The sequence below is a fragment of the Haliotis asinina genome, chromosome 7 (assembly GCF_037392515.1).
Source record: "Haliotis asinina isolate JCU_RB_2024 chromosome 7, JCU_Hal_asi_v2, whole genome shotgun sequence".
NCBI classification, from domain to species: Eukaryota; Metazoa; Mollusca; class Gastropoda; order Lepetellida; family Haliotidae; genus Haliotis; species Haliotis asinina.
Genome location: NC_090286.1, coordinates 61,143,912 through 61,166,132, shown reverse-complemented (window position 1 = coordinate 61,166,132; position 22,221 = coordinate 61,143,912). Strand labels below are relative to the sequence as shown.

General features: G+C 38.1%; 4 protein-coding genes across 7 annotated transcripts in view; 2 read left to right on the top strand and 2 right to left on the bottom strand.

Annotated features, from left to right (window-relative positions):
- LOC137291702 (uncharacterized) overlaps window positions 1–12,221 on the bottom strand; it is an 89,843-nt gene extending 77,622 nt beyond the window's left edge. For all 4 annotated transcript variants that reach the window (XM_067823141.1, XM_067823147.1, XM_067823149.1 and 1 more), the window contains exons 1-2: window positions 12,131–12,221; window positions 1,007–1,063 (exon numbers count right to left, since the gene is read on the bottom strand). The gene's annotated coding sequence lies outside the window, so the exon portion shown is untranslated. The remainder of the gene's footprint in view (window positions 1–1,006; window positions 1,064–12,130) is intronic.
- Window positions 1–22,221, top strand: part of LOC137291711 (replication termination factor 2-like) — a 559,227-nt gene that overhangs the window by 459,422 nt on the left and 77,584 nt on the right. The window lies entirely within an intron of this gene.
- Window positions 12,981–13,983, bottom strand: LOC137290910 (histone H1-delta-like). Its single transcript, XM_067822112.1, has one exon. It carries the CDS (start codon window positions 13,922–13,924, stop codon window positions 13,373–13,375), a length of 552 nt encoding a protein of 183 aa, XP_067678213.1. The 5' UTR covers window positions 13,925–13,983; the 3' UTR covers window positions 12,981–13,372.
- The window catches only part of LOC137291713 (cyanocobalamin reductase / alkylcobalamin dealkylase-like), a 9,892-nt gene continuing 5,787 nt past the window's right edge, over window positions 18,117–22,221 (top strand). The window contains exons 1-2 of the mRNA XM_067823171.1: window positions 18,117–18,247; window positions 20,615–20,809. Coding sequence (XP_067679272.1) covers window positions 18,158–18,247; window positions 20,615–20,809 — 285 coding nt within the window. The 5' untranslated portion in view covers window positions 18,117–18,157. The remainder of the gene's footprint in view (window positions 18,248–20,614; window positions 20,810–22,221) is intronic.

The following is a 22,221-nucleotide window of genomic DNA, read 5'->3' as shown; positions in this document are numbered from 1 at the left end:
CCACCCGATCCTGTTCGCTGCTTCTTACAACAAGCCGAGTTGCCTTTTATGGCAAGCATGGGTTGCTGAATGCCTGTTCTACCCTGGACCTTCAAGGGTCGCGAAGAGCATGGGTTGCTGAATGCCTATTCTACCCTGGACCTTCAAGGGTCGCGAAGAGCATGGGTTGCTGAATGCCTATTCTACCCTGGACCTTCAAGGGTTGCGAAGAGCATGGGTTGCTGAATGCCTGTTTTACCCTGGACCTTCAAGGGTCGCGAAGAGCATGGGTTGCTGAATGCCTGTTCTACCCTGGACCTTCAAGGGTCGTGAAGAGCATGGGTTGCTGAATGCCTGTTCTACCCTGGACCTTCAAGGGTCGCGAAGAGCATGGGTTGCTGAATGCCTGTTTTACCCTGGACCTTCAAGGGTCGCGAAGAGCATGGGTTGCTGAATGCCTGTTCTACCCTGGACCTTCAAGGGTCGCGAAGAGCATGGGTTGCTGAATGCCTGTTCTACCCTGGACCTTCAAGGGTCGCGAAGAGCATGGGTTGTTGAATGCCTGTTCTACTCTGGACCTTCAAGGGTCGCGAAGAGCATGGGTTGTTGAATGCCTGTTCTACTCTGGACCTTCAAGGGTCGCGAAGAGCATGGGTTGCTGAATGCCTATTCTACCCTGGACCTTCACGAGTCAGCACTCCATGCAGAAACAGTATCAGTATTCTATAAACCACAACAATAAACACAGCAGTTTCAAACATATAGACATACAGATACATTAATGACCTTGTTTTATCCCTTTAATGCCATTAGGCAGGGTAACAACAGGTACCAAGTTTTATTATAATTTGGTCTTGGATCCAACAACTAATCTTCAACCCTATGATCTATCCTAGGTTCTTGCACGATGGGGGTGTAGGGTGTGAAAGGAATTAGAATTCTTTTCACTTATCAAGCAGAACACAGACCTTCTACTGTTATATGCAAGTGAAACAGGCCCTAAAGAAGGGGAGTCATGATTACCTACCTGTACGTCTCTTGTCGCCACCTGCTACAGGTCTCTGTCTGGGACATCCAGCCCGGCCTGAAAGGAGGAAGACAGTTAGCATGGATGATGGAGATAATGCTGTCCCTGTCAGCACCAGGGCACAGTTGACCAAAGGTCCCAGGTTCCTGGCCACTTTGGTTTGATAGGTGTCAGATATTCACTCAGCACACATAGAGCTGTATTGACATAAGGAGACACAGATGGGAGTCCAATAGTCAGAAACTGAATCATTCATAGAACATGTAAGTGCAGGCCACTCACCTGCTGGCCACTCTATGTCTCCTTACCAACCTATGAGTTACATATGCCTCTTTACTTACTATACTTCAGTACATTCAGATGATTTCTTGGAAATTAAGTGATGATATTATTAACTGATCCTGATGTTTTGTGAGCAGGGCTCTTAAGGTATGATATAACGTCCTAGACTAAAATATACAACAGTTTGATAGTCACCAATAATCCTGTTTAAATTGAAAAGGATTTGGATGGGAAATGAAGAGTCTTGAACCTGAGGAAATCTAGACTTGCTTCATTTAGGTCTTAAACAGAGGGCTAGTCAGTATGGGAAATCATGCTGTTTAGGGGCAGTTAGAGACTACGAAGATCCCTGTATAATTACGTCAAGGACATCTGGTTTGATTATTGACATGACGTAGACATGAAGTCATGGCAGTCATTAACGAAAACAATTTTGTTCCATTTGTCAGTTATTTCTGAAGGCAATAGTGAAATTTGATGTCAAGTACAAATTGTGTGGAATTAAATCAATGACATCATTTTTACACTTTTGTTGCAGCCAAGTTATACATAAGTCATACTTGTTTCTCTAGATTCTGACTGTTTGTAAAAAAGAAAGTTAATGTGGTGTCTGCAATAGAGTCGTCAGACTCTTAATTATACCTGTCAGTATTTCCAAACATGCACTTAACAATGTCTATTTATGACACCGGGATGTCCGATAGCAGCATTGACACTGTGGCAAAGTTATTGGGATGCATGATACAAAGATGGCCTGTCGCAGCATCAACACTGGGGCAAAGTTATTGGGATGCATGATACAAAGATGGCCCATCACAGCATCAACACAGCGGCAAAGTTATTGGGATGCATGATACAGACATGGCCCGTCGCAGCATCAACACAGCGGCAAAGTTATTGGGATGCATGATACAGAGATGGCTCTTCGCAGCATCGACACTGCGGCTAAATTATTGGGATGCATGAAACAGGGATGTCCTGTCACAGCATCAACACCACGGCAAAGTTATTGGGATGGATGACACAGGGATGGCCTGTTAAAGCATCGACCCCGCTGCTAAATTATTGGGATGCATGACACAGTGATGTCCTGTTTCAGCATCGACGCTGTGGCTAAATTATTGGGATGCATGACACAGGGATGGCCTGTTGCAGCATCGACCCCGCCGCTAAATTATTGGGTTGCATGACACAGGGATGGCCTGTTGCAGCATCGACGCCGTGGCTAAATTATTGGGATGCATGACACAGTGATGTCCTGTTGCAGCATCGACCCTGCGGCTAAATTATTGGGATGCATGACACAGGGATGTCCTGTTGCAGCATCGACCCTGCGGCTAAATTATTGGGATGCATGACACAGGGATGGCCTGTTAAAGAATCAATAGCTCCATTGAGCCACATTGTAATAACCATAAGTTGTAGGCTACTTTAAGCAATATTCCAGCAATATCATGGCAGAGAACACCAGAAATGGGCTCCACACATTGTCACCATGTGGGGAATCGAAAACAAATCTTCAGCATGACGAGCGAAAGCTTTAACAATTAGGTTACCCCACCGCCACATATTCATGGATGACAATACTGGATGGCACCACTATTTTCAAGCCATCAACACATTTACAGAATAATATCAATGAAACATTACAATGGCCCAACATGAATCCCATCAAGTATGTTTTGGACTGTTTGGGCCATGTACAAGCTAGGGATTCTCCTGTTCAAAATCAGCACGAGTGTCGCCAAAATCATAGTAAAACTGGTTATGCTTATTATTTTAATATGCAAAATTTGGTTTCCAGACACAAGTAGTTTCATGACAGACAGACATTATGTTTTGTTTTAACTGAAAAACCAACACAATCTCTTCACCCTTACATTTTCACAGTTGGTTTTCAAAACATTTGACCTAAAATTCAAAGTAAATGGCTGGAAAAATAAAATGTAAAATCTTAAAGTTCCTCTACTTCCAGATCATCAATTCTAGCAGTGGATGAAAAACAAACATGTTTGAACCAAAACACATCATCGGGGCTGGGGGAACTTTCTTCATGTTAAACATTATCTCCTAATATGCATTTTCATCATTTTTAGTATTTTCTTCATATGACCATCCAGTCTGAAAAACAAAGTTTGTCTGTTTTTGGGGCACATTTTCAATACATATCTTAAGGTGGTTCAATCTCATAAATCAGCCATCATAATTACTTGAGACCCCAGTGATAATAGCCTGCCTTATACATCAACTTCAACAGTTCAGGTACACCATGTGTGTCAAGTGAACATCAATATCACACTCAACCTGAAATGGTATAATAGCGCTGAAAATTGTTGTCCTGTAAACCAGAGATGTCTTTCTGGAAACTAAAGGAATGTTTGTTTGAGAAATCCAAAACTATCAATGGATACCAGTTCACGACAAGTGTAATCTATGTGCTGCGACAGGTAGAGAATTATTGTGCTGTTTTGAAGATATGCTGAGGGAAAGGGCACTAAAAGCATTCCCTACCAAAATTACCTTGGAAACTTCCCCAAATGAAATTATAAAAAGGTCCAGCTCACAAAAACACATTTAAGTATTAAACCTAGTGAAGCAATATTAAGAGTTTTCAGAAACTGTCCAGAACTGACATTTTTCACTGACAGACATGCTAAACATGTTGGAAGGGAATTTTCCTTTTTAAGATCTGAAAACAGAAACATCATTGGTCACTACATGATACAATGAAAGAAATTAAGTGTCCAGATGCATGACATCCAAGTACCTGTCTCACAGTGGCTTCACCACAAGTAGGGAGTGCAAGAGTTATTTCCCTTGGATCTGGTTCGTTTGCAAGACAACAACAGTTAAGAGTTCTCTGAGGCAACTTTTTTATCAGTTTGATGGTACACTTGTCAGTCCATTCTGCTTAAAATGGATTAATTTGCATATGAAGTAATTTGTTCTTGTTGTTTTAACAAAAGTGACAATTACTGGCTAGCAGCTCCAGAGAACCTTGTTTGAGCACAGATATAAAGTCATGAATCCAGTAAGAGTACAAAGGTATTCAAATTATATTTTGATATTTCAAAAACAGGAATGATATTAAACAAGTTGATTGACTGTTGTTTACTGTTTGTTTAATGCCACTCTGCGACAGTCCAGCTGAATGGTGGCTGTCTGTAAATCAGGTCTGGACCAGACAATGTAGTGATGAGCATTGTTTTACACAGTTGGGATATGATGACATGTGTCAACCAAGTCAGCGAGCTTGGCCACCCAATCTGGATAGTTCCTTCTTATGACAAGCATCGGTTGTTGAAGACAAATTCTAACCAATTTTCATGGTACATTATTAAACAAATAGCACTGATTATCAGTCTCAGACAACATAGTGATGCATTCACTGAATGACTTAAGCTGTTGTGTATTGAGTTCTTTATATCTTCAATCAACTGCACAAATGGAACAGGTTTACCATAGAAAATCCCTGTCTTAATCATCAAAGAGAATGTGTAAATATCCATGCTTATTGCAAAACTGATCAGATATGAAACCTTCTAGTTACTTTCATGGCACTGCATTGCAGCCTCACTGCATGAATCAAAGACATTATTGTCAACTGCAGAATATGGCGGCTTACTGAAATATGTAAATGCACTTTTAACTTGCTGTGGAATATCAGCTCTGTTTTCTCTCTGCTGAATCTTTATCTCTACTTCCTGATTTGTGCGAAACAAGTTGAATATATTTCAACCGACTTCCATCATGTTCCTGTTTGAATTTTAACTTAAAGGGGCACTGATGCGGAGCGAATAATGTTTCTCGCCAACGGTCTAATTACGAAACCAAAATGCAAATTGGTCAGCGCCTGCTCCTTCGACCGTGACGGACAAAGGAACTGGGCTCCTGTCAATATTAGCAGAATTTCTTCACCTAAACAGTCAGGAGGCCGGATGCCCATCACATGTCATTATTTAAAAATATCCATGGTATTCCTTGTCTGATCGTAACAAAATATCCCAGCAGTGTAGGTTTTTTCAGATGCTTGGATGGTATAGTTACTGATCAAATTTGATCCTATTTCTGTGATTTTAACCTCTATATTTAATCATGTTACATGAAAATATGATGTCTACAGGCACGTAGCAAGCCATTTGTTTCAGTCCGAAACATTGCAAAGCTTTATATTTAGGTAGTTTTGAGTGTTGGTTCAGCTGTGATAGGAAATATCATACGTAAATTTGGGTAGCTATGGTAGCTACAATGGTTTATTATTTATGATAATAAAAACATACAGCTGATTTATTTGAATTCGTAAACAAAAAAAACCCGATGACTTTGCCTTTGGTAGAGAAATCTGAAAATTTTCTTACGTAAAAAACCCCCTTATTTCAGCTATTTACCCAAGTACACAGCAAATGCCTGTATGTACTCTTTATGTAACGAAATTCCGTTGGTATCCTCAAAACAGTTTCGGCCCCTAAGTGTTTTCAGGTTGCATGCGACACAGAGATTACATCTTCCTTGCTGTTATTTGTCATAATTCTCTGGATGGTCAATTAATGAATTTATAACAGGTATAATTAGTAGTAACACCACTCAGGTTACTCAACAAAGGTTCCCATTTGGCATTTCTCCTGTCTGGAGTAAATACTCTACATTATAAATTAAGGTCTGTAATGGCAAATGATTTGTATGTTATGTAATATGTGCATGTAAGTGATGCAAGAGGGTTTATCAGCTGAGTTACAAAAACAAACATCGATCAAAGGATTAACCGATAACACACTGATTGATTAATTACTGTTATCTTCTAGCGGATTTGTCAAAAGGCAGTATGTGTAGATGACTACACCCTGTCGTAAAGTGCGAGTGTAAAAACAACATCCTCCCTTCAAAGAATTAACCACCCTTGCGTTGATTGGTTGATTGCTCATTATTGGTTAACTAAATTACTTAGAATAGCGGACATCATACAGTTAGTTGCCAGGTGTGCTATCTTGGGTGACCAATGAGAGGGCTATCAGGTTTCCACCAACGAAGGACGTGAAACGATGTGTTACTTTTTCGCAAATTAGACAGTCGTAAGACACCCGACACAGAGAAGGATTTTTTGCCAGCTGCAGATGAATGGAATACGATTTCTTTTATATGGATATTGATGGATACATTCCTGAACAAGGTAGTAGCCTGACATTGTTGCTATAAAATTAGTCTGTTTTACATTCATTATTTGCATTTTGTTTCAGTTTATTTGTTGTAGCATTCAGCAGAATCTATATGACAGAAAACACACACTAGATCGCGTATGTGTGTGAAATAGGATCCACATTGGCAATCTATACAATGTATAAATGTTGCTGTTATGTTAGAAATTTACTATGAGTATAAGCAGATTGTGTGTTCTTTCATTAATTTTCAAAATCATACAAATATGACAATAAACTAATTAGGGTTTTGATACAAAATATAGAGACATACATTGGCTTCGTTATTTTCCTGTCCTAATAGTTTTTTTCACCATTTCTACCACTGGCAGATGATTAACCTTCAAAGTGTTTCATTTTTTCATAATACATTTGTGATGAAGTAAAAATGACTTCACCTCAGTTGATCTGTCTATAATTAAACTATCAAGTGCGCATACGAACTGAGCGGCAGAGGTCACAAACCAGTCAGGAATTCTGGGATATCATCCGGGTATTCACGGGAGAAAAACAATAACAAAAGTTTACACCAGTCCACGGAAATTGCTCCGCATCAGTGCCCCTTTAAGAACATGTGCAAGGCTTGTAACATCATGTCTCATGTTTTCGTGTATTCACAGGTTTGTTTTAATGTGACATGAAAAATTATGTAAACAACAGCAAATAATCACTACAAACCACGGCCAACACTTAAGCATCACAGAGTTATGCCCCTTTATATTCCTGGACTAGAGAACTCAACATTGTACAATCTATCTTCATCATTCATAGAAAACTAGCTATTTGTGATATGAAATGTATATCTGGGTGATGTGGTTTTGCGATCATGGCACTAACATAACATGTGTGTTCTGTTTGTTGGACTGGTTTGGTGTTATAGTACTAGTCCAGACAGATCTCAAACAGCAGTTTAACCTGGATCAGGCACCAAAACAATGACTGGGCTGATAAGTGCTTGTTTTATCCCTAGCACTGCACATCAAAATACCAGTAAATACCATCTTGTAACTCTGTACAATCTTGTCTTTAGGTTCCTGGGGTCCAGGCAGGAGCTTCATCCACTGACCAATGGAGGTGGTCTAAATTATTGAGCATAAACTAAGCATACAAATCTAATCGAATGTCAACTGTCATATCCTTCACAAAACAGGCCATATCGTCACTCACAATATACACATGGCTCTAAGATACATTATTCATCGACTTCATGAGGGTTTTTGAATGCAATACAAAATCTTGGACAACTTATAGCACTTCTGTTATTCGAAACAGTTGGATTTGCAATTATGTTTACACCATAAAACTGACAATACTCTACATTTTTTCGAAATAAGAGATGCAGGGCCAATGGGGTGCTGCTGTGTCTTTGTGATTGCTGTCACAGAGGGACAACGTACCACTGTGTATAAAAATACCTGTAATGACAACTTCTTACATGAGAGATTTTATAAAACCAGACTGTATATCACATTTTTAATCTACACCTTTCCTACCAAGGTTTAGTCCTCTCTACAAAGTGTTCTACACCTTTCCTACCCAGGTTCAATCCTTTCTACATGATGTTCCACACCTTTCCTACCAAGGTTCAGTCCTCTCTACATAATGTTCTATACCTTTCCTACCCAGGTTCAATCCTTTCTACAAAGTGTTCTACACCTTTCCTACCAAGGTTTAGTCCTCTCTACAATGTGTTCTACACCTTTCCTACCAAGGTTCAGTCCTCTCTACAATGTGTTCTACACCTTTCCTACCAAGGTTCAGTCCTCTCTACAATGTGTTCTACACCCTCCCTGTGCAGGTTCAATCCTGTACACACAGCGTTCTACAACTTCTCTAACCAGGTCTATTTTTCTCTATGCTTTAACCATAAGGGGAACTCATACACTTTATGACCTTTATACGTTACACTAATTAGAAAATACAGGCCTGAAAACAGGACTGAACATATGTTGTCAACATATTAAAACTCTAATGGCGTGAAAGTGATAAAACTCTCTACCTAGACTAAGAACTAGTCTCTGAAATTAACTTATTTTACAGAAAACCCACCTCGTAAAAACAATACAACATAATGAATAGGAGCCCGAGACTTTTTTCATTTTCCTGATGCTGTGAAAATCTAGCCTTGCGTGAGCTTTCTTGGATATATTTGCTTCAGGGTCTGTTTGAGAGGCTACACTGTATCTTGCCAAACCATTATCTTTCAATTTTCTAAAATGGCTGAATGGATTCTAAATTATTTGTACCAGCTTTACGCAAAAAAAAAAAGAAGTTTTTTCTTCATTTACTTTTCGTTTGTTTGAAATGCAAAATATCTGTTAACTAGGAATTAACTAGGCTGCCCAAGGTTTAATAATGTTCCAAGAAGCAATGTGTGTTTGGGTTCTTGAATATGCATGAAATTTGCTGAAAGGTCCTGCAATTAACAAGTCTTAGCAATGAAAATCTGCAAAAGCTAATAATAGTGCCAGTCTGTGTGACTGAATTTGTCATGTTCCTCCTTCCTCTACCTCTCATTGCAAAGGGACAAACAACTGAAAGATTTGAACAGAAGAGATGTTGCCTAACATGCAGGAATAACAATCTCAACCATCAAATTTTGAAATGAGAATCTGTCTATTTTCAAAGGGTAGTATGGAATGGAAACCACTTTTTCAAAGTTAATTTTACGAATTTGGTTACATACACTGGTTTAGTGGCTTTAAATGACTTATTCCAAACTTTACCTTGGTGATAGATTAGCTATTCACAGTAGCATGCGCAGTAATGTGTAGTGTGCTTTCCCAACAACTAACAAAACCAGTTATCGCCATATCTGAAATTTTCCTGTTATTCACCAAATGTGATGTAAATTTGGTAATAAAACTATTGTGTTTCAAACCTTGATATATTGAAGAAATTTCATAATTGGAATGTTTTAAAAAGAAATTCAAAAGAACAAAACTCGCTCTCATTGTGAATGTTGATGGAAGCTGATATAAGCTGACGGGAATACGTAGATGTCGATGTTTGGTTGAACTTGTCAGTCTTGACTTTTGGAGTCACTGTTTGCAAATTTGGTAATGCATGTTTTCAGAGGGAATAAAGTAAAGAAAAAGTCCAAAACTAACATGTCCCTTGCTAGTTGCATATTGTCAGTATCGTCTGCATGGTATCTGTAGAGTCCATAAATGACGATGAAAATTTAGGTCCATTCAAAGCTTAGTGATTGAGTGTTCGCATCATGGGTATGTTTAGACAAAATAAATTCTGCTCTTTATATTGACGTCTAAAATGTAAATACTTTCAGTGATGTAACTCTCATAGCCTATTGCTTTTGCAGTTAATCTGTCTCACAATCCCACCGAGCCCTATTTGCAGTTCTAAAGGTTTAAATTAACAAGTATAGATTTCCTCTGGTTTCCTCTATTGTCTTCATGGGGCTTCTTTTAAATTTTTTAGGTTAGTTTGTTACTATCAAAATTATATATATTCTGAGACGAAGCCTAGTACGCAGTAATAACTGGTCATTTGCCAGTAGCATTATAAAGCCCCTGTCTGACTGACTAAAGTTTATGTGTTGTTTGTCATTTAATGGTTGATAAAATCAGGGAGCCTATATAGAGGGGGAGAAGAAACTCCTCAAAAAGCTGCTGAACATGTGTCTCGGGTCATTACGTAACCAATGTAGCCAATATGGTGGCAGCGTAGTATCTAACATTGAGCCCGGTTTATTTTCAACAGCTGATTAAGTTCGCTGAGTGTTATAACAACTGAAATCCTACATGTAGAAGATAGGTTAAATATTTTGTCACTTCAGTTTAAGTCAAATAATTGGTATTAGTGTCCGTATTAGGACAGTAGATTTGTAGTAAAGTTTCAGGTCGGTAAGTTATAGCTCACTGGCTTCTATTCTCGTTTCACTGCGAAGATAGACTAAATTGTGCCGATAAAAATGTCTTGCACACATTTGTTGAATTTATAGAAGAACATACCTTTAGTTGAAAGGTATTCGCAAGTAATAGTGACAGTTTTGGGACTTAAAAATTGTTAGAGTGTAACTGAGGCGTGTGAAAAACATGATATTTCACCATTGAAATGCTATACGCCGTTGTTTTAGTATTCCTAGTTACTTCCTCAAAAACATCTTTCACATACACCTTTCATTCATATGAGGGGAATATACTATCAGGTGAAATGTGTTTGCAAGTAATAGTGATAGTTTCATAATCTTTAAAAAGAATGTTAAGGTATATTTGAGGTGTGTGAAAAATGTGACATCGCCGATCTGCTCTGATCCGCCATTGAAATACTATATGCCGTTGTTTGAGAGTTTCTAGTTATTACTTCAAAAACATCTTTCACATATACCTGTAATTCTTATGCGGAGAATATACTATCAGGTGAAATGTGTTTGCAAGTAATAGTGGTAGTTCCATAATCTAAAACAAACTGTTAGGATGTATTTGAGGTGTGTGAAAAATATTGCCGATCTGATTCGCCAATGATGCTTGAGGGTTATAGTTCCATAAATTCTTTCTTTCTTGTTGGTCTTATTATTTGACACAACTGGAAAGGTGTTTTAGAACGCTTTGTGAGAGTTTTACACTTTATTTTTGAGGGCAGTGTGACAGTGTCTGTTAACATTTTGTTAATGTCCATTCCATGCCCCACATGCAATAAGATATCTGAATTAATTATTAATGTAAACAAAAATGTTTCAAAGCAGATTTTTTAAAAGGACAGCTGATGTTAACATGTGTTCTCGCGATACTTTTGCGTTCTTTAGCATGTTTTGGGAGGGAAGACTGCGGTGTATCATTTATTCTTTCATTCATTCACATATGTACTTCTTTCTTTTATTCTTTTTCTTTATTTCGTTCATTCATTCACATAATTCTTACTATAATTCATTTATTCATTCATTCGTTGTAAAATACCGACTGATACAATAAACTGGCTGAACTTCTGTTACACCAGGGATAATCTACAAAGTATATACTCTATAGAGTCTCCCTTGTTAAACACAACTGAAGTTGGACTGGGAACAAGCCAAGGCACTGTGTGCGTTGGAGCATGACGAGGCTAACGTTAATTAGTACAAATCGTAAAGAAAGCAAGCGAGTGACCTATCCCTGTTGTAGAGTATCCCTGGTAATACTAGGAGAAGTTCTGATGTCACATGTTATGGGGTGTCCACAGATCATCATTTAGCTCTAGTAAGTAACAATAAGATGTGATTTTCAAGAGATCTGTCTAATTTATACTGGAAAGAAAAGATTTTCTAAATGAGAACAGTGACATCCATCCCTTAAGGGACCTCTCTATTTAGTCTACAACTATAGACTATAGTTACATTTTTTAAAAATAGTTCAGCCATCACGTTAGTTTAGGATTTTCAAAAACAATGTTACGACAGTTATTAAAAAACTAAATGAGTTCAGTCCAACTTCTGGGCTTCCAAATGAGATGAATATCCATTCTGCTGAATAACCGTTCATACATTAATGTTCACCTGGAGCGTCATCTCATGCACATGTCTTCTGTCACGTTCTATCGAAAAGATGTCATCACAGTCAGGAACCAAAGACAGCTGTCAGACTCTGTGATTACGCATATGAATTGCAAAATGATAACTGAGAATAGCGTGTGAAATAAAATGACATATTACCTGCTCAACAAGCTTGTTTACATGTTCAACCTGTCACGAAGTGGACACATTGCACTCGCCATTACTCATTCAAGCCCCGGATGACGGGATTTTCCTTCTGTGACGTCACTACATTGTTTTGCTAACTGGGATCCCCAAACTTCACTCGGTCTCAGTCCCAGAACCATATTTTTTTTAATACCAAGGCCCTCCCGTTGCAATGCTGACACATTCTAGAATCTTCCCACCTCACTGGGGCTTCTTTGCAATTTAAATAGGTTATATTGTCGTTACTATTAAAATTATATGTATTCAGAGACTCAACGTCTCAATCTGCGTGACAATTTCCCGTTTCACCTGAGACATTCTTTCCAGCAGGTACAGATCGTTGCTCTTATTTGCGTAGACTGATCTTATTGACTGATTTCGATATGTCTAAGTAACAATCACCTACCTTAGTAAAAAAATGTAATGCTGGTAAATAGTATATCTTGTGCAGGTGTCCATATGTGATTGACACAAACACATGATTGGCTTAACTCCCATTCTCTGCTTCACATGGTCTACATATTTCTGCACATTGAGATGAATGTGAACGTTCAGATGTATATTTCGACAGTCATAATACATGTACACGTATCTATGTATAACTTTAAAAAAGCAGTCATACTACACGAATGTGTTCTGCGGTGAATGAAATCTGTGTTCTACTTATCAAATCAATATGCAATCGTTGTGTTTAGTTTTATGAAAATTGTCGGCAAACGTAGGCGACTTTTAGGCCGAAGTCCCTGATCTTTGCTGTCCATGAGACACCAGAGAGGATCACGGTTTACTCTCTTTCTTGTAAAAATAAATTTTCTAACTGAAATCATACTTCAGTATTTTATTACCAAATTGATGAATTATAAACATCATGACATTAAATGCCAGAACAAACATGACATGTTCGTACAAAAGATGACCAGGCAACAATGATAACAATGCAATGTAATTCTTCTAGAACACTTACAGGTGATGGTGTCAAGTCAATATTTCGCTTGACGAAAAACGTGATGAAAGGACAATGTCAAATGAGCACGGGTGAAATGTATCTTCCACAGAAGTCAATGGCTGAATGATGAATAAATGATGTCGATGTCTGAGATTATGTTCCACACAAAACAGTCGACGCAACGAATAACAGGAACAGCCCAAGCGGCTGCCATGAATCCGTTGATAGGGCAGCAAAAGTCACATATTGGTTACACAAGAATCAGTTGTTCACTTTTTGGCTGCTCCCTTCTTCTTTGCTGGAGATTTCTTTGCCTTGGCTTTAGTTGCTTTCTTTGCTGGGGATTTCTTAGGAACAACTTTCTTGGGTTTGGGTGCCTTCTTTGCTGGAGATTTCTTAGCTACCTTGGCCTTCTTGGCCTTCTTGGGAGAAGCTTTCTTTGCTGCCTTCTTTGGTTTGTCAGCCTTGGGTTTAGATGTCTTGGTTGTTTTCTTTGCCCTGGGTTTCTTTGCCTTTTCGGATTTATCACCAAGCCGGAAAGAGCCTGAGGCTCCAGTTCCCTTAGATTGCTTAAGACTGCCATTCTTGACTCCAGCACGGAGGGCCAGTTTCAAGTGATTGTTGACAGTCCTCTCATCGGGACCAACTTTGAAGTTCTTCATGATGTACTTCAACAAAGCCTGTCGTGAAGAACCACCCCTTTCCTTCAGACCGGTTATAGCGTTCTTGATCATCTCACTGTATTTGGGGTGAGAGGAAGGCTTTTTCGGGGCAGACTTCTTTGCTGCCTTCTTGGCGGGAGCAGGTGCTGCGTCAGTCATGGTGATAGTCTTTCTGTGCGATTACCAACACGTAGCTGTGTACCGGCTGTAGCAGTGCAAATGAAGCCCACAAACGCCACACAGGCTTTATGCCTAACGCGCGGACGTCGGAGAGAACAACCAATAGAAGTCAGTGCGTTACAGCTGGTCTCATTTCGGTTGCCGACAGTTGTGTTTGTATACCTCTCTTTGACCACTGTTTCTGCAGATACTGGTGTTTGTATCGTAACCAAAATGCAAACGTATACAAGAGGACATAATAAAATATCTTTGTGAACAACAATATGCTTTTCCCTCCATCGATCAATTAGTTCTTACAATTTAAACACGCAGATAAGTGTTGCCATTACGGTAGGTGTACTCATTTTAATCGTTGTGTGACCAATTTCCTCACAACATATCAAAATAAACGACAAAATGTGGTATCATAAATGGACCCTCTGAATGATTAAACTAAAACTGGTCTTTGTCATTCCACTGTTATGTAGTAATCACAGGTTGGAGATGGCTTTACTAGCACAGATATTCCTTATCGTCCGCCATTTTCTTGTTTCGGCGATTTGCAATTACCGTCAAATTCTCCAAATAAAAGCTTATTAGTAAATTTCTTTGATTTTTGTTAATAAATATATCATTTGAAAACCAGTGTGGGTTTATATGGGATCATTGTAGCGGACAATATGGCACAAGGTCACCGAAAATGTTGATGGTGAGAGAGAAACTTGCCACGTTGAAAACAACTCGTTGAAACGAATGACAAATATTACCTCTTGTGTCAACGTATCTTTTCTTTGTAAAAAGTAATATATCGTTTATTAAATATGTTTCATTATCAGATTGACATATCGGTTTGTCAAAAGTGCAGGTGTTGGAATAGTGTATCGTCATAGGTACCATCTCCATAAACATAGGGGAATGGATTCGTATATATACTCAATACACACTCCGTAGACAATTGTATTTCTCGGTGTCAGTATTTATATTTGATCTTGATATTTGGCAAAAAATACTCTCTACTTTAACCCCTTACTGAATACTGACGTTCATAATGGGAATAAATCTCAGCCCCAAATGGTTAAGGAGATAAAAACATTGTCAGGCCCACATTTCCATGGACATCATAGCTCATTGGAATATTTTCGTTCTCATGCAGGTACATTAACGATGCTGCATGTGAGATTATCTTCATTTGGTACAATTAAACCATTTGTTTTATATGGACGAATGTTCTTATCCCCCCGAAACAATAATACAAACCATTGTTAAACTTAAACACATAATTTACGCAGTTCACTTGCCAGTATGACTATTTATAGCATATACGACTAGGTGACGTCACGTATATACATGATGACAGTATGACGAAAATGTCGCATCGTTCTGTGATGACATTCAATAATTTCCATTCTCTGGAAAAAATAAGGACACTTGCATCAGTTTCAAAGCAGGATATTTTCACCGGAACAAAAAATTGGTCCAGTATTTAACAAAACTCTGTTCTTGTATTATTACCATTATGTATATGTCAAGTATTGTAAATTTCCCAAATACATCGTACTTGGATTTCGAGCCTTGAAAGTGAATGAGTTGGTAAGTGCCGCTTTGACTAGTATTTTAGTTATACAGAGGCGGCGTGTGATGAGGATGAAAATCTAGTTCCAAAGTGTTGCATGTTGGAGATGCCTTTAACGCTTTGGTTAGACTCACGGAAAGATGTTTTTGAAAATGAAATAGAACATAAACCGTACAAGTCCTGAACGTATCAGCACATTCAAGGAATATGGATGTCTAAGATGACATTCAACAGAATCATAGAATGATATGTTATTATCAGTTTTTATAAATTCCACCTTCATTTTGATAGATGTTCTGAACAGCACTATTTTAGAAAGATATGTGTAAATTCCAAGTCATGAGTAACGTCACATCGAAGTTATAGCAGGGAAAAATGAAACGTTTCTACCACGATATATAAATGAATATCGAAAAGGATTTTTGGAAGGTCGATTACTCAGTTGATCTACTTGATTGGCAATATTCTCATACATTCCGAATTCTCAGTCGATATAAGGCTTGCTGAACGATGGTGGATTTTTTTCGTACGTGAATTATAACCTCCACAAAATATGTGTAAAGAAACAAGTGAAGTCAAACTTGTAAAACGATAGCCGCATGTACATGTATATTAGGTCTCAGGAACCTCTGACATCTGATATATTTTATAGATTATCTCCTGAGCCTAGTGGGTAAAGCCGAAGACCCGGGTTCCTTCCTACATATGGTTTTAGTGGAAGGTGTCCGTGTCGTGATTTTGTCAGGATATTTATGATTAAAACATTAATCACCCACATGTGCAGTCTATGTCTTAACACATTTAATCTTTGGGAGATCTGTTATCGCCACTGATACAGATGACAAGATCTCTGATCAGACTGACGTGTGTTCTGAAAACACGGTGAAATAGATCTTGTTTGAGCGGTCAGGTTCCGGTTCAGGCCTAGTTTATCCAAGGGTGGTTCTTTACCTACACGGAACGGGTGGTCACACGATTCGGAACTGATCTTGTTCGCAGTTACACTGCGATTTAAGCTCCCCAAATCACAGTTCGTTGAAACGATTTAACCCCCATTTTTTAAAGAATGTTAAATAAATACTCCAGATGAGCTGCCTGTTTCCATTATAATTCACATGGTTGTGTTTGGAATCAATGTTTTCCAGCGCGGCATTCATGTTCACATCTGATATATTTCGCCTGATTTCACTGATACACTCAGTATTTGTGACAAAGACAATTCGTCATTTTATTTTGAACTGTATGGGGAATGTAGTGATTCGTGTAAGGAAGCTGATTTTGATGGTGCAGTTGTGATGTAATGGGCGAAACATGACAGACATAGAATGGGAATATATAAACACTCTGACATATACGAGCTTACAGTTCCCTGCAACGTTCTTGCTTTCCAAAACATTCTCAGTTCATCGACGATATTTCAGAATGACCTCTAATGGTTCGATGAAACAACACCAAACAAGTACTGGTGATCATAACGAATGTTGTTTTTTTTTTCAAAATTCAATTATTCTTTCAGTAAAATCTATACAAAAAATTATGCCAAAAGCCACGAATGGTGATTTAACAATATGTGCGATATTTACGACGTAAGTAATTTTCCGTTAACTTGTCCTACCAACAATGGGCAGATGGTATCATAGAAAAGTGAATTTTACACAATTCAAAACATCATCAATGATGCATATGCGACGCCAACAAAGATATCTGTATTAAGTCTACAATGCTGTCTGTATTACGTCAACAATGATATCTGTATTACGTCGACAAGGCTGTTTGTATTACGTCAACAATACAGTCAGTTTTACGTTAACAATGCTGTGTATACAGGACAAATTTTATGGATAAGCAACTTCTTGGGTTTATTTTCACGACGTTTCGGGGCTTATATTAGCCCCCTCATCAGATTTAGCTGAACTGATAAGCCCCGAAACGTCGTGAAAATAAACCCAAGAAGTTGCTATCCATAAAATTTGTCCTGTATTACTATGCCAACTTCTAAATGCCTTTGAAGAATTAATGCTGTGGGTATTACGTCGACAATGATGATGTGCATTTCGATCGCAGACATGTACGTTTTTCAACTATCCATTTATATACTAGTTATATTATATTGTCTGCTTATTCCATTCTATTAGTTTATTTGACTAGAAACATCTATTTAATGATTCATTTTTCTAGTTCTCTACTCATGTACTGAACTGTTCATTTAAGCATACATTGTGCTTATATCTATATTTTTTTTTTACATTCATCCACATACCTAATCTACATATACAGCCCTTTTACTGATATACAGTATTATGTTACCATCATCTGCCCAACCTATTTCTTTACGTATTTCATATATCATCCCGTGAAGATCCAGGATACAACTGATCTTCAATAACCCATGCTTATCGAAATAGACTTCTAACAATCGTGTGGTCAAGCACGCTGTCTTGGTTGATCGATGATCGATGTTCATGCTGTTAGTCACTGGATTATCTGGTTCGGCCTCGATCATTTACAGACAGCTGCCATATGACAGGACTATTGCTGAGTCTGGTGTAAAACGTAACCCACTCACTATTTAAATATCCCGCGCAATGCTCAACGGGGGAAGATAATATGTCAACCTGTGAAATATTAGAGTTATTTGCCCTTGACATGTGTTTGTCAACATGACGGAAAATCAAATGTGCCCTTCTCATGTAACCTCTACAGTGACCAGTATTTTGTCTAAGGTGGGATTCGAAGTCTACCCTTTTAAGGTACGTTTGATATACCACAGATGCAACGGCATGCTATTCTACGTTTTCACAGCAAAGAGACATATCAATTTGTTCAACAGTTTTGAGAATATCAGTTGAGAATAAATTGGGTTGATCAGGCTGGGAACCTACCGATCTGCCTATAATAGGTCGAACGGGATGCTCGGAAAGACCATTGTCTACGGGATCCTACGGGATCGGATGCTCAGAGTTGCTGACTTGGTTGTCATCGACATCGGTTCGTAATTGCGCAGATTGATGCTGATGCTGTTGATTGCTGGATTGTCTGGTCCAGATATGATTATTTACAGACCGCCTCACAATAGCTGGAAAACTGCTGAGTTTGGCGTAAAACTAAACTCAGTCACTCACTCTTGACAACCAGTAGTAAGTGCATATGTATGATTTTACTTTAGAGATTTTGAAGGCAATGCATGACAGTGATATGATCATCCAGTGTCACAGTCCTACAATGGTCTTTTATACGGGTGCCAGTCAAATCGCCCCAGTGACAAAACACCCCAGCAAATTTGGTCAAAATGCCCCAGATTTTTGGTCAAATCGCCCCAAGGTGGTAGTCAAAATGCCCCAATTTACTTAATAATGTTTAATATAAGCCATAAATGCATAGTTTTTGTCAAGTTCCATATAAAATCCTCCACATAGTATTATGTAGAAATATTTCTGTTAAATTTCCTATTAGTAAATTGATATGAGTGACAGTAGTATTCATGTATAGACAAGATTGCAAATCCAAGTATTTGGTAAAGAATTACAAGAATAAGTGAAAGGTTTGTACAGTATGTTTATTGTAAATGCATATCATCTTTTGCAAACAAATGGCATTGTGCAATCTTAGCAAGTATGGTAAATTACATATCTAGAGGTTTTGTTAAACATACTCTTGTCAAAAAATGAGGCCGTAAAGGTGTAGGTTTTGTCAACAAGTGTGGTAAAATTCATATAAAAATAAAAAATAAAGCTTTTGTTAGTTACACTTGTCAAATAATGAGGCTGTAAATGCATAAGTTTTTTAAACAAATATGGTAAAATGCATATCAAAACTATCTTGAGGTTTTGTTATTTCTCTTGTCAAAACGTGTGGATAAAAACGTACTATTAAAACATGTTCACTAAACACGAGGAACAAGATGTAATGGCCGCAACAAGAAGCACAGCTGCCCAGCTACTGTCACTCAGAAAGGAACTAACCCAGTGATACGCCTCACAACCACACTGCTAAACCCTGGCAAGTTACAACCATCACACATAAGGGTCCAGGTAAGCCTCTTATGCTTTAGCAGCTTAATTGTGTCTTTAATTAATAAATCCAATTAAAATCAAGAGCTTCTGCTAGTTAATCCCAATTATGATCAGGAGGCTGTCAAAATCCAGTTTGCCCTTATAAAATTTTAAAAAGAGACAATATTATTTGATCAGTATGTAAACAACTATTGCATTATGATAAATTTCAGTTTATCAGATAAAGAGGATGCCACAAAGGAGTTATTCAAGTCAGCTACAACTGTTGTGGAGGATGTGGTTACAACCATAGTGCAGACAAATGCTACAACAAATGGAACAAGAGAGAACATGGATCAGCTAGCAAGGGACAGACCAAGGATCCACAGCATTTGGATTTTGAGTTTCTTGTTACAGGTGGCATGCAGAAAAAGAAGCCAGCTTTTCGATTTATTTGGAAACTGATGGCCTTGCCATATATATATTATGTGGTCTCTGTTTACATGAGGACCCAATGGGTCTACAAAAGAATCTGTCTCACTTCAACTGTTATTACAGTGTTGTCTACACATAATACTTTTGCTCTTATCAGTTTACTAACAGGAAATTTATCAGAAATATTACTACATAATATTATTTTTATAATATTATTTTTATATAGAATTTTATATGTAAGTTGACAAAAACTACACATTTATGGCTTATATTAAACATTATTAAGTAAACTGTGGCATTTTGACTATCCCTTGGGGCGATTTGACCAAACCTGGGGTGATTTGACCAAACATCTGTGGCATTTTGACCAAATTTGCTGGGGTGTTTTGTCGCTGGTGCGATTTGATTGGTACCCCTTTTATACAGTCATGTAACATAGAAACCCACCACCATATCTGGCCGCTGATGTAAGCATTAGGAGCCCCAGAGAGTGTGCTCCACATGTGTAAGGGCAAATGGTACATGTTTTTGTGGACTTGAAATTGTGGTACATAATTATCATGAAGAGGACGCAAATGCTTCCACTGGTCTCATAGATCAATAAATGGTTTGAGTAACATCTGTCTCTGAAGCTTGAGGATACTACGGAGAGTGTAGAGCCAAACTGACTGTGGTAAAATACATTTTCAGATTGGCTGGTACAATGAACAAGTACAGAAGGTGTTTGCCCTGCCCTACCCTGAGGACACCTTGGCGTTCATCGTCATCAGTACACCAGAAATGTTTGATAAGGCCTTCAAGCCCTTCATTCGCCGCCAGGCATGCACAGGCGTCCGAGACCCCATAGACGAATGTATGATGCATCAGTTCAGCCTGATTAAACAGGTACCTACTGGCAGTCAGTATGAACCAACTCCAATATTACACTAACTGAAACAAATAAACAACTATATTTATCTTTCTGTTGCTGATTTACATTACTCAAATGTTTCAGTTTTTCTCATATGTGAGAATCAGTTGTTATGGTATGTTTGTTTGTTTGTGGAGCTGAAACATTTGACATTGATTAAATCTTAAACTTTGTGAACAGAGCACAAAAGTGCTTTGTGTTTTACCTGTTCCTTATTTGAAGAAAGTGGAGAGCACTTATGATTGTCTACCATCTTTGACAGTTTCTTTGAGAAAATCAGAACACCACTGAAGCTGAAACTTTGCATGCCCATCCCCACCAGTGATTACAACCCAGTTTTGATTAAAATGCAACCTAGTACACGTATTTATGGTGGATTTTCATCTTAATTCTACCACTGTACATTTACTGTACTTAAATCTCTCACTTTGTATTGTCATTACTTTTTATTTCCAAATTTCATGACATTTGGTCCTTGTGTAGTTAGGAGTAGGGTTCAACATAATTGTTCCATCTTTTTGTGACTTTTGACCTCTTCACTTTGACCATGGTGTTATATTCTCTCACTGTGTATTTCCCTCTGTAAACACTATCTCCTTAGAAACCATGGAACTTAATGACACCTGAATTTTAGCAGTTGGACTGTTATAGCACAGATATTATAACTGCTGTTTATGGCTGCCACTTGGCTACATCTGCACTAAATGTCATGACATTAGGTTTTTATTGTTAGGATTGAAGTGCAATCTTCTTTTGTGTTTGTAATATTCTAAATTGTATTCATATTTGACTATGCTCGCATGTGCAGGAATATACAATTTCTTTTAAGAAGTGGTTAAAAATAATGTGTTGTATTTTGGATAACGCTTTCTTAGCACAATACCAGTTATCTGTCTTCCAATGTTCTGTCAGAGTTGGTTCATGGTGTAAGGTAGTACCTCAGTCTGAGAGTGAGGGAACAGACCACTGCTCTGACTCAACTTTGAAAAGAACTGACATTTCAACTTTACCAAGCAGGTGTTATCCCAAATATATATGCTGAATGTACATTTATCTCCTGTGAATGCCTTTTCCCACATGAAACCACCGGACTGAGGAAGCTGAACAGTTTCATACATGTTATTATCACCTTTCTTGATCTCCTTTGAGGGACACTGGTTCTGTAGTATTATATATATTTATTTTCTGATACGTCAATGCATGCTGAGGTGGAACCATGATAACTGATCCCGGATATGGAGACACTAATACATACTCACATACCTTTCATGTAGTATAGGGAATGGATGTGGGAAAACTGTTTCCTAAGGAATTTCCATATAGACATATGAGAAGTATGGGGTATATATGTTACAGTCAATATCTACAATCAGGCAATGTGTACAAT